This window comes from Zootoca vivipara, chromosome 9 (assembly GCF_965207765.1).
Source record: "Zootoca vivipara chromosome 9, rZooViv2.hap1.1, whole genome shotgun sequence".
Lineage (NCBI taxonomy): Eukaryota > Metazoa > Chordata > Lepidosauria > Squamata > Lacertidae > Zootoca > Zootoca vivipara.
Genome location: NC_142592.1, coordinates 61,889,457 through 61,909,521, shown reverse-complemented (window position 1 = coordinate 61,909,521; position 20,065 = coordinate 61,889,457). Strand labels below are relative to the sequence as shown.

At 45.0% G+C, this 20,065-nt stretch overlaps 1 protein-coding gene and 1 long non-coding RNA gene across 53 annotated transcripts in view; one reads left to right on the top strand and one right to left on the bottom strand.

The window, feature by feature from the left end:
* LOC132592700 (uncharacterized) overlaps positions 1-20,065 on the bottom strand; it is a 76,998-nt gene that overhangs the window by 15,560 nt on the left and 41,373 nt on the right. For all 3 annotated transcript variants that reach the window (XR_015945934.1, XR_015945933.1, XR_009558228.2), the window contains exon 3: positions 644-843. This is a non-coding gene — a long non-coding RNA (uncharacterized LOC132592700). The remainder of the gene's footprint in view (positions 1-643; positions 844-20,065) is intronic.
* Positions 1-20,065, top strand: part of CELF2 (CUGBP Elav-like family member 2) — a 492,055-nt gene that overhangs the window by 457,655 nt on the left and 14,335 nt on the right. For 11 of the 50 annotated variants that reach the window (XM_088652521.1, XM_088652530.1, XM_088652536.1 and 8 more), the window contains 2 exons: positions 10,226-10,357; positions 18,304-18,483. In XM_088652521.1, the coding sequence (XP_088508647.1) occupies positions 10,226-10,357; positions 18,304-18,483 (312 nt within the window). Of the gene's footprint in view, positions 1-4,623; positions 4,747-10,225; positions 10,358-18,285; positions 18,484-20,065 lie in introns of all 50 variants that reach the window. The other 39 variants (XM_088652502.1, XM_088652500.1, XM_088652515.1 and 36 more) reach the window with 6 other exon arrangements.

Here is a 20,065-nt window from a genome sequence, read left to right as displayed (position 1 = left end):
ACTCTATGATTCTATGAAGCACCAGGCTCCCCACTGCAGCCTTTGAGCCCTGCATTTCCTGCAGGTGATTAAAGATATCTCGGTGTTGGGCTTGTATATCCACAGACCTTTACCTCCCTTTTAAGTACCTCATCAACATGGCAACCATTCTTCAAGACTTTCTACAAGATTGATAAAAGCAGTCGTCGCCTATTTTACTACAATTAATTCACTTGATCTCCCAGATAAATGAAGATGATTGTCTCTGGCATTCTTGACCAGTCGGCCTGTTCAAAAATCTATTTGCACAGAATCTCTCCTCTTCTCCCTCGGGATGCAGCTAAATGATTTATGGGTTATTCATTATGTTATCCATCACACAAAAGGTTGCCTTTGTTAGGTAAAAGCATTCAAGTTTAGAACACAATTGTTTGAAATGCAGCCCATTTTTATAGAAAGTTTAGGACGCTTCAGCAGAGAAGCATCACAAAACGTCTGTGCCCAACACTCTTTAAAAGCTTTTTCTTTATTTGTTCCCTTCAGTACAATGTGTGTCTCTCCAATAGGCAGTTCAAGCCTGCCACGGTGACATTTTGTTATAGGCCAGTATACCCACTGTGCTATCTATGATTCGCTTCCAAAAATTATCTAAAAATAACTGTACCTGTATGAGTGTTTTCCAAATGAATCAATGTAGATGGCTCATCTTGGAAGATGGCTGTTTTCAGAATCCTGCATCTTATTCCTCTAAAAATCCACAAAATATTTCCCCATGTAAGTAACACGTTGACATTTGTTTTATTGCACTCGGTGATATAAATATATCCGGGAAATGCAAGTAGAGTCACCTAATTCAAGCTGGTTCTGAAAAGGCGTGAAAAGTAAAATTAGGTCTTCGGGATTTTTTCATCCTGCTCAACTTATGAGTGCTGTGTGATGCAGAAGATCCACAACCAGCACTTCTTCCAGCATTTCTGAAGCTCAAAGTGGCATTTCCCCCTTTCCCTCATTATACAGTATTTTAAATTGTAAATCCCATTTAATTTTCACTTTCAATTCCTCCCTTTCCAGTGTATCTGATACCCTGTGGAATGGGTGCAGAACTTTTGTTCCTTGGGCAAGCGCAGCCCTCTAGGTCAGGGGTCAGCAAACTTTTTCAGCAGGGGGCCGGTCCACTGTCCCTCAGACCTTGTGGGGGGCCGGACTCTATTTTGAAAAAAAAAATGAACGCATTATTATGCCCCACAAATAACCCAAGGATGCATTTTAAATAAAAGAACACATTCTACTCATGTAAAAACACTAGGCAGGCCCCACAAATAACCCAGAGATGCATTTTAAATAAAAGAACACATTCTACTCATGTAAAAACATGCTGATTCCCGGGCCATCCGCGGGCCAGATTCAGAAGGTGATTGGGCCGCATCCGGCCCCCGGGCCTTAGTTTGGGGACCCCTGCTCTAGGTCTTTCTAGGTATACCAGCCCTGTTGCGCACCCTCCCCAAGTGCATTTGTGTGGCTGAAATATAATAAGGGATTTCTTGTCCCTGGGTGGAGATCTGCGTGTCTGTAGAAACCTCTGGCCTTTTTGTGGCTCGGAGGCAGCATCCTGTACAAAGTCACATCTCTTGTTTTTATTATTATTATTTTATTTTACGGGAATTTTTACATACATTGTATTATCTCCTTCCAATTTGTTAGATTTCCCGTACAATTTTCCTTTCCCACCCCCACCCCACCCCAGCCCATATCCATTGAAAAGGTTCAAACGATGGTCCTCAGCCATGGGTACAACATCTTTAATTTCCACTGAATGTATTTTGTTCCAGTACAGTGGTACCTCGCAAGACAAATGCCCTGCAAGATGAATTTTTCGCAAGACGAATGCGTTTTGCGATCTGATGGTGATCTGATGGTGACTCGCAAGATGAATTCGTTTTGCGAAAAATTTGTCTTGCGAATCGCGGTTTCCCATAGGAATGCATTGAAATTTAATTAATGCGTTCCTATGGGCAAAAAAAGAAATTTCAATGCATTCCTATGGGAAACCATGATTCGCAAGATGAATTTTTCGCAAAATGAATTGACTCGCGGAACAAATTAAATTCGTCTTGCGAGGCTAGTTGTTATCCATTGAAGAAATGGGTTCCATCTGGTCCTTATCATAGTGGATTTGACCCTCCATGCTGTTTCCTGTACCGTGACTGCAGCAATGTCCAACTGGATAAAGTCAAACAAATAACTAGACCACATCTCTGCTGTCCATTTTTCTCTGTCTTTCCAACCTAAAGCTATTGTTGCCTTTCCCGCTAGTATCATAGCTTTGACAGGTGAGCTGGTCACCTTTCTCTATAGCCGTGTTTCCAAGTGTATACAGTGGTGCCTCGACTTACGAATTTAATCCGTTCCGAAGGCACCTTCGTAGGTTGAAAAATTCGTAAGTTGAAAAGCGCCATTGGAAACGCAGTTTCCCATAGAAATGCATTGGAAACAGAAAAATTCGTAAGTTGAAGCAACCCCATCTAAAAATTCATAAGTCGGAAAAACCCTATCTAAAACCGCCGCAGTTTCCGTTCGGATGTAGAGAAATTTGTAAGCGTGCGGCCATTTGCCCCATTCGTAAGTCGAAAAATTCAGTTGTCAAGTCGTTCGTAAGTCGAGGTTCCACTGTAGATAGTTTCACTTTAAAAACTTCATTAATAACCTTAAGGATTTTATTCCAGAATCCCCTTACCTCTGGGCATTCCCAGTACATATGGGAGAACCATCCCTTGGCTTGTTCAACAGTGCCAGCAGTTAGGCTTCAATCCTGATACCATTTTAGCTAGCTGGGCCGGCGCTCTGTACCATTTTAGGGGGGGAATTTAATTCCAGCTCCCTAAATTTGCTTACTTTAATCTCATCTATTCCTTTCATTATCCTTTTGACTTTTAATAATCACATCTTTTGCTGTGCCTTCTGGTGCCTTTGGCCCCTGGAAGGTTGCATCTCTCGGGCTGGAAAAAGGTCCCTTTTCCTCTGCTGCAGGGCGAAACACATTCACATGCAGCTACTTCAAACTATGCAACACTTACCACACACCTCCCTTGTCATGTCTAGTTTGGCCCTAGCCCTTATTTTTAAGCTGACTAGGCAGTGAAAATGCCTGTCATTATGATGGCCACAGTATGTGTAGAAGTGCGGCCTGGGTGTTCCAAGCACCTTTGAATGGCAGCCTTGAGCTCGATTTTACATGGGATACAGCGGGGCAGGGACACTGGTTCCCAGTGTTGCCATCTACTGAGATTTGAGCCTGTTCGTATCTGTACTGCCCTGCCCTGTGTTCTATCTGCCAGTCACACTGATATATCTTTTAACAACAGGTGTGTTTTGTCCTTTAAATCTCTGCAGGAGAGGCTAGGGCGGGTCAGATGAATGCAACACACAGTAGAATAGAACCTTCCCACCATTTGCAATAGTGTCTGCGTTAGAGAGAAGAGGTTGGGCTAGGGTTGCCCTACATAGCTAGTATTCAGCCATCTTAAACGGCAGTCCGGATGGAAATTGCTGAAATTCAGACATGCCAGAAGTGTAGATTTTTTTTGCAAATTTCATTAAAAATAGCTCAAAATCTCATATATATATATATATATATATATATATATATATATATATATATATGAGGGGGGGACAAATATGGCAACCCTAGGTTGGGCTATGATCTCTGGCGTGAGAGATCACTATCACTAGTGAAATGTTGGAAAGTACTGCAGTCTCTCTATGCTACAGTGGGGCCCGTGGCGCTCAGCGGATCTGGAAGCGCTAAGCTGATTCATACTCTGGGCCCATCCCACACGCATCTTAAGATCCATATCTGCACTCACACAGACACACGGGACCCAAAGGAAGACTATTAACAACTTCTGCACGTACGAACCAGCACACAGCTATATTGCTGGCTTGTTCAGGTTTTTTGCTGCCATGGCGTCATCAAGAGCCGCTGTCAGCTATGCCGCGCACAGGGTAGACAAGCTACCTTGTACACCACAGCGATTTATGAGAGGCACTGGCCAGGAGCAGGCTGTGAGTTCTAAGCCATCAGAATTAATTTGAAGCTTAATAAAACTCCACACCTGAAGGAGCTTTAATATTAAGTGGCTCATTGCAACCACAAGCACCAGGTCTCGCAGTTCACTCAAAGCGCCGGCACGTTTTTTTTGTGGGCCTAGATGCTTTGTGGCATATTAAGGGACGTCTAATCCATCAAAGGCTAATTAACTGAGTTCTTGGAAAGGTGCTGTAATGTAATAGGGGCATTAGTTATTTGCAGCCTGCCAGCTCGCAACCGGAGGGAGTCTACCCGATAAGGTTAGCAACACTTTTCTTACTTTATGTAGTCTGTCCCGAGACAAATGTAAGCGAAGGAAGCACTTTTTCATTTAATGTGCAAGCTGACACAGGGAATCAATTTACATCAGAATGCAGCTTGATCTTTAAAAATAAAATAAAAAATAGACCATCAGAGAAGTTCGTTAGATCAGCCACTGTTACTCATTACAAAGCTGATCTCCAGGTGAGGTAGAAGTGACCTGCCTGGTTACTGGCAATTTGGGGGAATGGGAGGCTTATCTTGGACATTTTCTTCTGTCCCTGTTTTTATTTCAGCATTTGGGAGTCCGCTGCAGTTGCCTTCCAGCCACAAAGGGCTCCTTTACCTGCCCGTATCCCCCAAACTGACAAATACCTGCCTGGAAGATGAAATGAGAGTGAGGACCTTTCTAGCAGACGGTCAGTTTTTTTAAAAGCAGTTTTCACCCATTTGCTATGCAAAGTCCAGAGGCCTTCCCTCCATGTTGTGCTTCTGTCACAGGGATACATAACCATGAAAGTCCCATGCAGTGCGCACATGCTCCTTTTACACACTGCAACTGCTGTAAGTATATCCTTGGGGGGGGCGGGGAGAGCCATAGCTCTGTGGGAGAGCTCATGCCCCGACCACAGAAGTCCACAGGTTCAATTCCCCCCCATCTCTAAGTTGGGATGGGAAAGACCTGGGGCATCCCCAGGGGTTGGGTAGGTTGGCCCCCTCCAAGGCCGCAGACCCAGGGGGGTGCAAAAATCAAGAAAGTCTTCACCTGCTGGCAGAAGGACAGCAAGGAGGGAGCCAGACTGGCTTCTCTAAAGAGGGAGTTCCAAAGCTGTCTGAGAGGAGCCACCACCAAGAAGGCCCTCACCCTTACCAAGTGTGCCTGTGAGGGTGGCAGGACCAAGGGGAGGGCATCTCCCGACGATCTCAGAACCCAAGCAGGGAATACGCTGTTTCAGTTAGCTTGGACCCAAGCCCTGTAGGGCTTTGCAGGTGATAACAAGCACTTTGCATTGTGCCTGGAAACAGCCATCTGTTGTAGCAAGGGAGTTGTATGCTCCCTATAACCAGCCCTGGTCAGCAATCTGGCTGCAGTTGTTTGAGCCAGGTAAAGTTTCAAAGGCAGCCCTGCGTAGTCCAAATGGGGTATAACTAAGGCGTGTGTCACTAGGCAAATCAGACATCTCAAGGAATGGGTGTAGCCGGCGCAGTAGCTTTAACAAGTGGTTGCAAATTTCGCCGTTGTAGTCTGTCTTACAGAGCCGTTGAGAACTAAGTTGGAACCTATTTGCACAACTCCTCCCTTTCATCAACCAAACAGCAGGAGCTGTGGACTATTGACATGAAAAGACTGCTTCCTACAGGCTTTCTGCAAGCACATGTCTAGCCACTGCTGGAGACAGGATGAGGGTCCCTCGGTCTATTTCTCCGTAGCTCTTTTTGTGCAACATTCCAGAAAGCCTGCTGGAAAAGAAAGCTTTCCGTTTTATCACCGCCTAGTGAAAGATCAAAAGGAGGGGCGAATCCTCTTTGATACCTAGGCATGCTGTTAATGCAAGCTATGGGCCGTTTATAAAATCAAACAGGCATTCTAGTCAGTATACTTTCCCCCCAGCTGAATCTAATAAATGCAGTTTTTTTCACAACATGCAGTAATGCAGTTTGAATGAAGTAAATATTCTGGTTGGCTGGAGATAGATTTCTGCAAAGGGCAGGTAGCTTAATGCCAGTCACTCATGCTCAATAGCTGGATTGATGTGATCTTTTGAATCGCCACCCAGCAAAAGGATTATATTTATTTTTTCCCTCCACATTTTCAGTCATATCCAAGACGTTTTTTAAAAACACATAACCTTCCAGGAATCAACTGAGAACTCAGAAGTCCGGTTATTATCACATGGAATAATTGGAGCTCATGGGGTCTTGGACCCTCGCGGCGTAATCCTAAACATGTCTATTCTGAGTAAGTCTCTCTGAATTCAACAAGGCAGTGATGGTGAGCCCATGGCTCTCCCAGTGTTGGTTTCCCAGTTCCCATCAGCCTTGACCATTGCCCATGCTGGCGGAATCCGATGGAAGCTGGAATCCAACAATATCTGGAGGGCAGCTTACTCCCTTTTAAGTGGGTGTAGAATTGCAGGCAGCCTCATTTCACCGTACTTATACTGCGGGGCAGGGGGGTGGAGATTAAATTCCTTGCACAATTCCCCGTCTTCAGGTAGTTGGTTAAAGCTAACATGATCCTTGAATAGCAGTGCAACCCAAAACCTGTACACCCAGTAAGGACCTCTGGTTTCAGTGGGATTTACTTTATTCCCATGTGTAGTGTGCGTGGGAATTGCAGCACAAACCTAGCTGTGCAGGGAAAAATCCAATTTTTCAAAGCAAAATAGTCTCTGTAGGTCTAAACCAGGCATCCCCAAACTTCGGCCCTCCAGATGTTTTGGACTACAATTCCCATCTTCCCCAACCATTGGTCCTGTTAGCTAGGGATCATGGGAGTTGTAGGCCAAAACATCTGGAGGGCCGCAGTTTGGGGATGCCTGGTCTAAACTAAGATAGTCGTATTTCTCTTCTAAGAGTTTGTCCAACCTTTTAGGGCTAAACTAGACATGGTATGGATGATCAGGAATCTGATCTCTCAAGTGTGTTTTTATTTGCCTGCGCATCCATGGGATGAAGATTGAATCACAGCCTTGAAGGTGCGAGAAAGGGTTTAACTCGCCCACCAACATCATTTATCCAATGGAAATCTCCCCACAAAGTTGCTATAGGTCACGAGGCAGAAAACAGACAGATACCTAAACTGCCAATTGCCTTCTAAGAGGCAGAATATTGTGCTATTTAATTGTTATTGCATGGTGCTTTTTTTGCTTTTTTTTACAAAAAGAGGAGTGGAATACATTTGTATCATAGCTCTCACTTTGAGGGTTCTATTTGTTTCTGGGCTCTATCACTAGAGGCAGCAAGTGCAGAGGTTGGGGTACCAATTATGAAATGTTCCCCCATAGCGAGAAAAGATCCCTGCAGACAGAAGGCTAGTGTCTCAAGGTGAAGCGATATAACATAGCAATTACATTCACAGTTCCCCTTTCATGCACTTTTGTTGAATATGCCCAGGGAATGTCATCATGATTCATTCATTGCTTCGAGAATACTGCCCTTTTGCAATCTATTAATGTTCAGGGGATAAACATTCCCAGCAAAAAAAAAAAGTGAGAAAAGAAGTGATGATGCAACAATCAATTTGCTGTGACCAAGACAAAGAGCTGCCAAGTATAACTCCTGAAGGCAAAACCCCTGGATGTGTGAATGTTATACATTTCATCTTCTGTAACAATTAGGCTAACCAACAATGGGGCAGCAACATCAAGAAAAGCTGCCTGGAAGCATTATGCTGTCAGTACATCAAATTTTCTAGGAATCCTGGGACAACTTCCAGCTGTTTATTAAGCACTGCTGTGAGATTATTCAATTCAGAACAACAAGAGATTGAGGGTCTGCTTGATTCACTGTGGTGGGAGTTCTGGAAGACATCAATTTGTAACTCCCCCCGCTTCCAGTATCAAATAGATTTTTCACTAGCTGTTAATGAATATGGCGTTAGTTAATGAAAGGATCGCTTGCCATGTCAACTAGGGCTGGGTGATGCCTGGTTTTCAACAGCGTGATACATCACCAGCTAAACATTTCTATCTACCGATATATCACAATGTCTGAAATAAGGATGGAGCTATGTAGAGGCATTGGTGGCTGGCTTCATGGTTTTTCCTGTATCGTGATTTTTGCCAGTGACCGTTCTGATTCGTTGCCCAGATGGGTGGGGTATAAATAATAATTTATAAAAAAATAAAATGGCAGAGTTAATAGGGGCTGCAGGAATCGAGAGACGCATTAGCTGGCTTCACGGTATTTCCCACATTTTTGCATAGCATACACACACACACACACATCATGATTTGCCAGGTCAAAAAATATGAAACCGATATGGGTTTCAAACTGGTTTTGGATGATAAATCACCCAGCCCTAATGCCAACATCAGCGTAATCTCCTCCTGCTATATATGCGCCTTATGAAAAGGAATAACTCCACTCATAATTTAATGTGCACTAAAGCTGTAGTCCAGCGTTTCTAAACCGCTGTTCCGTGGCGCACTAGTGTGCCGCGAGTCGCTGGCTGGTGTGCCGCGAGGTGCGGCGACGAGAAGGGCGATTTGCATTGTCACGTGCCTGGCGGCCGCCAATAATCAACACTGGCCCGCCGGAATGCAATATTTCTCCTCCTCTTTCCCAAAGCTCAGTGCAAACGAGCCTGGCGGCCGCCAATACACAACACTAACCCGCCGGAAAGCAATATTTGGCAAGTGTTTCTTACAGTCATAATTATAATATAGGGCGGCACAGAGTTAAATTTTTTAACTTTTTTAATGGTGGTGTGCCTCGTGATTTTTTTCACGGAACAAGTGTGCCGTGGCCCAAAAAAGGTTGAGAAACACTGCTGTAGTCAACAGCCCCCTATTCAACCACATCATACATCAGGAAGAACTTCTTTGAAGTAAGAGCTGTTTGACAGTGGAACGGTCTCCCCCAGGAGGGGGGGGGGCTCTCCTTCCTTGAAGGTTTATAAGTAGAGGTTGGGTGGCCATCTCCCATGAATGCTTTAGCTGTGATTCCTCGATTGCAATTGACCCTCAGGGTCGCTTTCACAATGCATTAATTCCCGGAAATGGCCAGAACAGATGCATGATGCAAAAGGCAAAAACAATGGGTCCAAGGGACATTTAGGATGCAACCACATAGCCAGAAGATACCTAATACCCTGGCCCAACTGATGTTGGGAGGGCTAAAGGGAGAGGGAATGTCAGGGAGGTTCAGGTGCGCGCCAGGGGGGGACCAAGAGTCAGCTTGGACCCAAAAGGTCCCTGGACACACATACACACATCCATACTGGAGAGAAATTTAGGCCTGCTCCTGAGAATACGAAAATCTTGTTCTGTCCTGTCCTCCTTTTTTTCAAAATGGTTCCACCAATGTCCTGCAAAAAGACAGAGGAACACAAGAGGTGTTCCTACTCTCAATTTTACTCTTGAACAGGGCGATTGAGCCATTTTCAGTTTTCACTCCACACACCTCAGGGCTGCAGCCTTACATTGTGCTGATGTGCATGTTTACTCCGAAGTATGTCTGGTTGTAGTCATTGCTTCCAGAAAATATGTGCAAGGGGTATCTTACTGCTGAACTCTCTTATTGCTCCAAGGGAGTTCAAATTTCCCAACCAATTCCTAAAGCACGTGTTTCCTTAAAGGAAGCCACTCAACATCTACACTTAGGAAAACAATATTCTGATTAAGTCGGGTCTCCTCTGTTATACTCCAGAGTTGCACAGTATGTATTTATATAAAAAAACAATAGTCTATTCAAGGAAGCCCACGTGGAATTAAGAAGCTGTTTTATTCATTTGTTAATTAATTCAATTTTTTTATCCCACCCTTTCCCCCCAAAGAGCCCTCTTCCCATTTGGCTGGCATCAAATTGTGATTGGTCTAATGACAGGACAGATTGTTACAACAGATCATCATTATTCAGCATCTTCTACTGCTCTTTCCCCCCCCCCCCCATCTTGGCATTGGCATGAATGTGACACACGCTACCATGAATTCAGTTTATTTATTTTTTTAAAGTCCATTTGTCCTAGAAAGTGGTGTCGTGTGACAGCCTACTGCTTTTTATGTGTTTTTTAAAACATAAGTTATCAAAGCAAGTACTAGAGGTTGTCTGTTTCCTTACATTTGCAGCAGGAATTCTGTGGTTTATCACTGTGAGAGTGCATGGCACTTAATAGTTGTTTGTGGGTGAATAACAGGGCGCTCCATTTCCCTCTCCATTTTTTGCCTCGTTCAGTGGCTGCATCAACAGCAAATTCCACAGCTGGAGCGGCCATGAATTCCTTGACTTCTCTGGGGACTCTCCAAGGACTGGCGGGAGCCACTGTTGGATTGAATAATATTAATGCACTAGCAGGTACCGTAAACAGTGAGTATTTATTGCTGTGGTGGACACTCCAGCAATTTCCCTGTAATCACCGTAGGACCACTTAAGCGTTTATAATACAGTGAATGTTACTATGAAAAATACATGTGCAAAATACATGGGGTGGAATTGACAAAGTTCTGTCCTGGGTATCCGAAGAGACTTGGCCTGAACAGGTCTTGCCTCATTGAAGGACCTCAATGCCCTGTGATGCCATTGCTAACACTTCCTCACCTCACAACGTTGTGTTTCTCTTGCAGGGTGTGGACGTAGTCAGGTTTGTGCTTGGGTAGCTAGCGTTGATTCTCGAGGCCAATCCTGGTTATAGGAAAATCACCTCCAGGTTCAGAAGAGACAGGTGCCGTTTCCATTTGAAAGAGAACAGAATAGCAGAGAGGCTCCTATTGCCAGTAGTAGCTGCTGTTTGTAGCAGCAGCAGCAGCAGCAGCAGCAGCACACAATTACGATGGGCTGTTGCTAAGCCCAAGTGTTGTAGAGACTGCCCCCATTAATAGTGATAGTATCATTTGTGGCTTCCAGAAAACAGTTGCATAAGGTATTGCATATTACCTGAAGCAGCCCAGGAGGCGGTCTGATGTGGGCAAAGCCTGATCGGGTCAGAATTGCCAAATTCCGTGTGCAACCCAAGACCATTGGGTGTGTTAGCTTGGGCTGATGGGAATCCAATAATATCTGAAGGGCCCCCAATTCCCCACCCCTGGTCTATAATATGATCCCCAATACTGCTGTCCATGTGGACCACAATCCCAGTGTCTCTAAGGCAGTGTTTCCCGAACTTGGGTCTCCAGCTGTTTTTGGACTACAATTCCCATCATCCCTGACCACTGGCATTGCTAGCTAGGGATGTTGGGAGTTGTAGTCCAAAAGTAGCTGGAGACCCAAGTTCGGGAAACACTGCTCTAAGGATGTAGGCTTAAGCTTAGTGATTCATACTCAGAGTATGCCCATTGAAATCCACTGACAAGTAAGTCATAGAATCGTAGAACTGGAAGGGGCCCAGAGGGTCATCTATTTCAACCTCCTGCAATGCAGGAATCTCAACGAGATCACCCCATGACAGATGGCCATCCAGCCTCTGCTTAAAAGCCGATAAGGAAGGAGAGTCCACCTTCTCTCATGAGAGTCTGTTCAACTGTTGAGCAGCTCTTACCGTGAGAAAGTTATTTCTGATGTGTAGCCGGAATCTCCTTTTCTTGTATTAATTAGATCACTGCTTAAAAGAACAGAGTTGTGTATTTGGACAGCTTAGTTGGTTACAGCACAGTTCTGATGACGTCAAAGTTGCAGGTTTGATCCCCATATGGGACAGCTGCATATTCCTGCATTGCAGGACTAGATCAGGCATCCCCAAACTTCAGTCCTCTAGATGTTTTGGACTACAATTCCCATCATCCCTGACCACTGTTTCTGTTAGCTAGGAATCATGGGAGTTGTAGGCCAAAACATCTGGAGGGCCACAGTTTGGGGATGCCTGGACTAGATGATCCTCAGGGTCCCTCCCAACTCTACAATTCTATGATTTATCAGTGTTAGATCAGTCTCACACATTACTGTAACCTACCGGTAAATACCACAGCCTCGCACACTTTATCATTAACACTGAAATATAGAAGTCAGAGTTGTTCTCGTTTGTGCTGGGCAAGTTACCAGCAGTTCTCCCATTATCAATGAAACAGGGTCCCACCCCTTTAGTTTCAGGTATGGGGTCTAGTACAGGGTCCTTAACCTATCTGAAAACCCTAATCCAGCTGTCTCCAACCTGGCGTCCTTCAGATGCTTTTGACTACAGCTTGGGGTAATGTGAGCTGTAGACCAAAACATCTGTGGGGGGGACACTAAGTTAGGGGAGGCTGCCCCCTTCTGTAATCTGCTGCCCTGTCAGTGTCCAGTCTCCTCTCGTGACTAGGCACCGTACAGCAAAGAACCAGTATTTCCTTGGAAATGCATTCCAGGGGCTTAGCAGCGCTAGTTCATAGCAGCATCTTCACAAAATCTGTTTCTAGGGTCTTAAGAGATTAGCTGGTTTACTCGGCATGAGGTTTCCTTAGGAAGGAGTCTATTTTGGAGATAGGCAGCTGGCAGCCTTGGCATTCAGCGCAGCCTCCTGAGCCCCATCAGACCTCATGTAGCCCTCTCTTTCTCTTGTTCACAAGCCAAGAGACAGGCAAAGACAGGAGAGAACAAGTGAGGTGTGTAGCTGGCGGAGCCTCTTTGGCTGCTCATACTAGGAAAGAGCAGCTAAGGAATCTCAGCTTTTCAGCTGGCACGGGAGTCAGACTACAAAGAGTGTAGTTGGTGTTGCAAGCCCATTTGTGTCAGTTCAGAATACCTGTTAAGAATTATTTGATGATCAGTAGTAGCCTGTTCGATCAGAATCACAAAGTGGACTAATAGGTAGTATATATAGATGTGAACAAGAGGATATTAGAGGACTGCATTTTTAAAAAAGAGAAATGGCTCTTATTTGTATTCATTGCTGTTAGTGATTTTTGTTGTATTTATGTTTAACAAATGTCTGAGTTTCGTGTTTTCTTTCCCATAATTGGGGCATATTTTGTGTTCCCGTTATCTTTCTGTTCTCACCTTGCTTACTTGGTTTTTCTCCCTTCTCGGGGAGCTCAGTCCGTGTGTGTGTGTGTGTGTGTGTGTGTGTGTGTGTGTGTGCGTGCGCGCGCACCCACCCACCCACACACACACCCCTACCAACTTCTGGGTCTGCTTTGTGCTTCTGATGTAGGGTCTTGCCCAGGCATCCCCAAACTGCGGCCCTCCAGATGTTTTGGCCTACAACTCCCATGATCCCTAGCTAACAGGACCAGTGGTCAGGGAAGATGGGAATTGTAGTCCAAAACATCTGGAGGGCCGAAGTTTGGGGATGCCTGGTCTTGCCTGTGAAAAGCTTTGCCAACTGGTTAGAATCAGTTTATACCACCCACACAAGTGTGTATTGTAGATGCAAAAGGGCATGAGAGGCATATCCAGTGCGAACAGAGCTTTCCCCATGCGATGTGTCTGCCTCTTTTTGATCATTGGAGATTGGAGGTAATAATTGTGGGTGGACATGGACACTTAGGGATTGGTTCACACAAAACTCTCGATGTGCGGTAGAAGGCGTGCGTACCCGAGGCTCTCTCCCAGTCCTGTGTACTGGAAGGTGAGCAACCTCTCGGGGGTGTTAAAAATGAAACCGTTGTTCTTAAAAGTGATAAAGCATGCTTGAAAACTGTGTGAGATAGGCTCAGGGCTCAGCTAAAAGTTAATTGTGAGCACACATATAATGCAGACCCTGATGCTTGCCTTGGTTATAGAAAAGTCCAAGGGTGGAGCATTCCCTAGGGTGAGGGCACGTGTGCTAGGGCGAGGTGCTGTTCCCTTCTTGGTTCTTTATATGGGGGCAGGATCAGGCGCAGAAGCATGCCTGTTCTGCATCGTCTAAAAAGCCCCTTCGACAGAGATGTTTCTAGGTCAGCTGGCAAGCAGAATGTTTCTCATAAATCCACCTTTGAAGCCAATGATGAAAGTTTCAGCTACAAAGAAGTGGCCCTGTACAGTTTGGTTGCAGGTTTGCTGTTTGCTTTCACTCAAAGACAGTGGTCAGGGGTTATTAGTCTGGCTGCCTTTCCTACTTCCTTCATAATTTCCAGCTTCTGCTGATACCCGCTGCGTTTCCTCCTGCAATGCAAGGATATATTTGGCCATCACCAGTTTTTTAGTCTATCACGGTGTACCCAGAGGAATGGATGTCCTCCTCAGTATACGTTGCTTGCTTCAGTTCTCGGCATGACGCTCTTCTTGTCCTTGCTGTTGAATTTCCCACTTGTCCTTTTGTGTGCAGTTGTGTGTGTGTGTGTGTCGTAAATCTCTTGTCATTGTGAGGCTTTGGGGAAAGGGTTGTGCTGAAGACGGAAAGGGCTACTTGGTGCCCAAATGAAAGTAAATCATGTGAGGTTGCAGGAGTCCTTGTGCAGCAGTGGTCTTGCTTCTCACAAAGCCTCAACGAATTTTCCTCTTTAGCTAAATCTACTGATAACATCCAAGCATAATATGACTCTGCATAATTGAAGTTATTTTTAAAAATCAAGCGTTTCTGAGTTCCAAAGTTGCTCGTTCGGTTTTTTTTTACAGCTGATTTTCACAAGCCTACATCAAACAAACACTACTCTTGACATCACAGTGTCTTTTCCAACAATTTTTGTTTAACTTCTCACCTGGCATCAGGGAAGCTCAGATACACACCCCATTATTTTGCATTGTACCAGTGCCAACATGCTAGCACAAATGCAGCTTGAAACACAAGGCAGAGTGTATCATCTGAGGCCAAAGTTTTATGAGACAGTACTCACCTGTATGGAGGACCTTTGTGGATGTCGGTGGCAGCTATTTTGTGCTGGTACCCATGGCACTTTTACAATCAATGATAACCAGCACCTTGTTCTTCAACCAGGAAATTAACCAGCCGGGTCAATTACAGTATGTCTTTATGAGGACCGACATGTTTAGGTTTGGTTATTTGAGGAATAAATGCCATAGAAAGGACCTGCCTATTTCGATGCAGAGTGTATCATCTGAGGCCAAAGTTTTATGAGACAGTACTCACCTGTATGGAGGACCTTTGTGGATGTCGGTGGCAGCTATTTTGTGCTGGTACCCATGGCACTTTTACAATCAATGATAACCAGCACCTTGTTCTTCAACCAGGAAATTAACCAGCCGGGTCAATTACAGTATGTCTTTATGAGGACCGACATGTTTAGGTTTGGTTATTTGAGGAATAAATGCCATAGAAAGGACCTGCCTATTCCGATGCCATTCTATTCTACCACTGTGGGGTAGCTGTGACCTGTAAATAAAACAAGGCGGCCATTTAATCTGGGTGCGCTGATTGAGATGGAATCAGAATTCCATTTGGAACACCAGATTTCTCCCCAGTAAGAGTTTTGATACTTTTCAGTGTCCTGTGACAGGGAGGAGTTTGTGTCTTCCCTGCCCTGTAAGATGTGGTTTCCCTCTCTCTTCGTCCCCATCTTCCTTCATTCCAGCTGCATGTGGGGGGCCAGCCACTGAATCTTGAGGAGATGCCACACAACAAGAGGTTAGGGAACAGTAAGGCTTTAACGAACGAGGTCCAAAAAACCTCCCTTTAGGGAGATGCATGCAAACATTTGGGGGGAGCGCAGTGTTTGCTGTAGATCTGGCATTGCTGCGAGAGCCAGGACCACCGCTGGGTATTTCTGTGTGTGCGCGCACAGGTGACTTCTGCGGACCACACGCCTGCTGTGTATCCATCTGCACTGAAGTCTGGCTCACACATTGGATATTGGAGCAAGACTGCATGACTGGCAATATGTCATGTTTTTGCCATATGAAGAAGAGGAAAAAATAGCCCCACCTCCCACTCTGGAAAGCATAAAATAGCCCAGCAGATTGTATCTCACAATTACCATGCTTATTCCCTAAGTTGAAGCTTCTCGTTTCTGCTTCCCACCCCCTTCTAATTAACTAGTTAGGTGTGTGCATGCATCTGTTTCTTCTTCTTCCTCCTCCTCCTCCTCTTCCTCCTCCTCCTCCTCTTCCTCCTCCTCCTCCTCCTCCTCCTCCTCTTCTTCTTCTTCTTCTTCTTCTTCTTCTTCTTCTTCTTCTTCTTCTTCTTCTTCTTCTTCTTCTTCTTCTTCTTCTTCTTCTCCCAGCAGGAATTTGAATAGTTCCCCCTCCCAAGACAGTGGGCATAAAAAATATGTCCTCCTTCCCTATACTTGGCCTCTCTTGTTTGTGTTATGTGTTGGTGGTGTCAGATAACAGTGGTGTTTCTTTTTTGCACCCCCACCCTTCCTGCAACCCCACAAGTTAGAGGTGCAAGACACCTTCTTGGAGAAGAGCTGTGGAATGTCACATCTCTCTGCCAAGTGTGAGCACTGCCTGAATGAAACTCGTTTTCAAAAAGTATTATTTTTGCACTAGAGCCCTCTTAATTGGCACAAACCATGGTGGAAACAGCAAGGAGGCTTGTAGGGTGAGGTTATGCTGATTATCAAATGCTCCTGGGGGGTAACATTGTCCTAGAATCCACATACTGTAGTTTTAAAAGCCGGTGGAGTATTGGGTGAGCATCTTCCTCTTCTTCTTTCTACCAGGATTGCTCCCAGGGGCTTGTCATCAACTGCCAATCCCGTCTTAAATTAGTTCTGCAGCCGATCTCTTGACACTTTTTTTTTAGAGTGAGAAAGAACCATTTCACAGCCTTGCAGAAGGTGTTGATTTCCCCCCCCCCAAGGCATTTCCTTTGCTTCGCATAGCTCAACTTATACTACCGTTTCCTCACTCTGAATATTTCTGGGGAATTTGTGAGATTCAGAGACCTATGGCACTGCCTCGCACCAAGCCCATCCATTGATTTACTTATCTTTTTATCGTCTGCTACTCCAACTGGCGGCAGCAGCTCAGGAGTCCAGGGCATAGTGAGGCATCTATATATTTATTTTAAAATAGGGTGGCCATTCTTCAGCTGCCCCAAAGGGGAGTCGCTCCCCAGGCAGCTTCCAGATAATGGTATTAAGACAGCCAGGGATCTCAACCTCATATACTACAAAAGACTCAACACAGAAATATAAGGGGGGGGCAAACTCAGGTGCTGGTTATCAGCTACGGGGGTTCTTATAACGACCAGCTGGAATGGAAAAGTTCAAAAAGATAAGGAGTTAAAAGTTGCTGGTCTCTCAGCTGAACCTGCACTGTCATCTCTTCCTTGGTTGCTCTCTCAGCCCTAGTGAGAATCCTTTTAACAAGATATTTATTTATTTAATCTATCCACCCACCCACCCATCCAAGAATTTATAGCTTTTTGGAAAGGCACTTCACCGCAAAGCAGCTTATCCCTGCCATTCTTAGTCTCCCAGCCATCTGGTCTGTTAAAAGCCCTGCTCAGAGAATGAAACTGATTGTGGCAAATTTGCAAACAGGGAGGGTTGAAATCACCCTCCGCCCTCTAGACTCCACCCTCCGTGCATCCACCGGCTCTTTTGCACAGAGTGTGAGCATGTGCAGGCTTTGCGGAAGAAGCCAATGAACACGTTGCGGCTGGGGCCAGGAGTCAGAGCATGCAGCTCTCCAGCCACAGGCAGAGGTCTTTCCCGTCACCTGCTCCCTGAGATTCAGGTAGTTTTAACTGGAATGGCTTTCAGAGACTGATCCTGGGACCTTCTGGCATGTACTCTACCACTGAGCCGTGATCCCTTTGCAGGATGGAGAACCGGGAAATGGGACTCCTTCACAGCCAACTTGTATGGATGCCAAGCAGGACCAGTTTCAGTTCCAGCAGAAGTGGTCCTCAGGATGTAGTTTCCCCACCGGGCTACAGCTCCCACCATCCCTGGCCATTGGCCACACTGGCTGAGGCTGATGGGCGTTGGAAAGATCAAAGGTTCCCCATCCCTGGTCAGGGTTGTACCACTTCATGCTGATGGTGGGAGCCGAAGTCTTTCTCCATACAAAAATAAATAAATTGACAGAGAAATTCAGTTTGCCATGCTCTTTACCCATCACACGAGGTGCCCAGGCAGATAAACTACCTCCTCAGAAAGAATATAGCTATAGTTCACTATTCATTGTAGCAAAGTCATCCGGATGACCCCAAAACGTGCCAGCGACAGCTTGTATGTGAAAACTGAGTTGGAAGCCGAAGTCATTTCTCTATCAAGTCTCGTGTTTGCACATTTTGGGGGGAATAAGGGGGTGGGGGGGATGTTGTTGCTGTTTCCGCTGCTGTTCTCTCTGTGCCATCTGGTGAATTTGTCTGGATTTTTATTTTGCATGCATGGCCATTGTCATCGGTGTCATATTAATGCCAATGACGTTTGGAAAGCACTAATGAATAAGTGCAATTTCTTTTCTCTATTGTTGGGTTTTTTGTAAAGTTGCTCAAATGCTCTCAGGTATGGCCGCCCTGAACGGAGGACTCGGTGCAACTGGCTTGACGAATGGTACAGCTGGCACAATGGATGCCCTCACCCAAGCCTACTCAGGGATTCAGCAGTATGCCGCGGCGGCACTGCCGACATTGTACAGTCAAAGCTTGTTACAACAACAAAGTGCTGCGGGCAGCCAGAAGGAAGGTAAGCATGTTTGGTCGATGGTGAATGAGAAACAAAGGAAGGCAAAGAGAAGATCGTTGTTCCAATGTGAGCCTCAACGTAACTGGCATGTGGTTCCCTTCCCTAAATTTACATTATTATCTTTACTATTTGCTAAGCAGTCACATGTCCCATCCTTCCCTTCTAATCACAGCACTCGGGGCAACTTAAAATTAAGCACAATTGACCAAAAATAATAATACATTGCAAGATGTGCATTCTTGGTTTCTTTTGAAAATTATAGATCAGATTAATCGTAGTTGGCCTCTCTTTTGTTTTGCTTACTTTCATTTCGAAAGGTTGATTTTTATTATCCTCATCATTTATCACAGCAAGGACAAGCCACCGAGGATTCACCTTGGAAAGGAGGGTTACTCAGGCTTTGTATACATTCCTATTCACTCTCCATCCAGGGCACTCTCGCCACTGGTTTATGAAACTATGTGCAGATAACATTATCCACAATCCACATCTATCCTGCAGTTTTTTGAGAATGATGTGTCCCCCCGTCCCCCTGTATGCTTTGAAATCATAACCTGTATAAAGACATCCATGCCCCCTCACTGACTTGCAAATGCTATTTGAAACGGGTAGGTTTTAAGCTAGGCACCCCCCAAACTAGGCCCTCCAGCTGTTTGGGGACTACAACTCCCATCATCCCTGACCACTGGTCCTGTTAGCTAGGGATGATGGGAGTTGTAGTCCCAAAACAGCTAGAGGGCCGAGTTTGGGGGTGCCTGTTTTAAGCCAAGGAACCTGTACACAGCCCATTTTCCCACTAAACCTGACTCTTGCGGAACTTCAGTTTAGGAGAGTGGGAGCGAGTTCAGGCTTCCCAACATCAATTCCAAACTCATAGTAAGGCAATGATGGCAAGAACTGGAGTTTAGTTTTGCCCATATATGTGTGTATGTGTGCATGTAAATAAACATCCTGCACGGAGAGTATATAGGGGGCCTGTAAACATTTAATTTCCCAGTCTCCACATTTTTTCTCAATGGCATTTGCTTGATAGATTTTGCCATCCTTTGTTTTAGTGTGAAAAAAACACATGGCTGCTTTTGGCAAACAGTCATTTGACAAAGAGCATTCTGAAATGTGCTTTGTTTTTTAAACACACACTTGTGTGCAAAGGGAAGCTCCTCTGTCTGGGTTCCATGTATACAGCAAACACGTGGCTTTTGTATCTAGACTGCTTTTGGAGGTTAATGACAAGATCTATCGCCGTTACATTGAAGAGCTCCTTATTTAATTGAGGGTCTTGAGGGAAAGCAAATAAATGATTGATTGCTCCGTACTCAGTGCAAGTGGAGCAAAATAAACCCCAGTAAGTTAACACCGAGAATAAATACATACTAATTATAAGATGTTTAATGAAACAAGGTTTCTGTCTCACACTTTCTGCCCTCATCTAAGCCTCTTCTGTCTCCTTGATCTCCAAGGCATGGGGGTGGGGAATACTGTGTTATTTTATTGGAGGGGATTCCCCCACGCCCTCATTTCTTCCTCTCTCTTTTTGACCAATTTTAAAAATTGATTTTCCAAATTGTTACCAAATTGATTC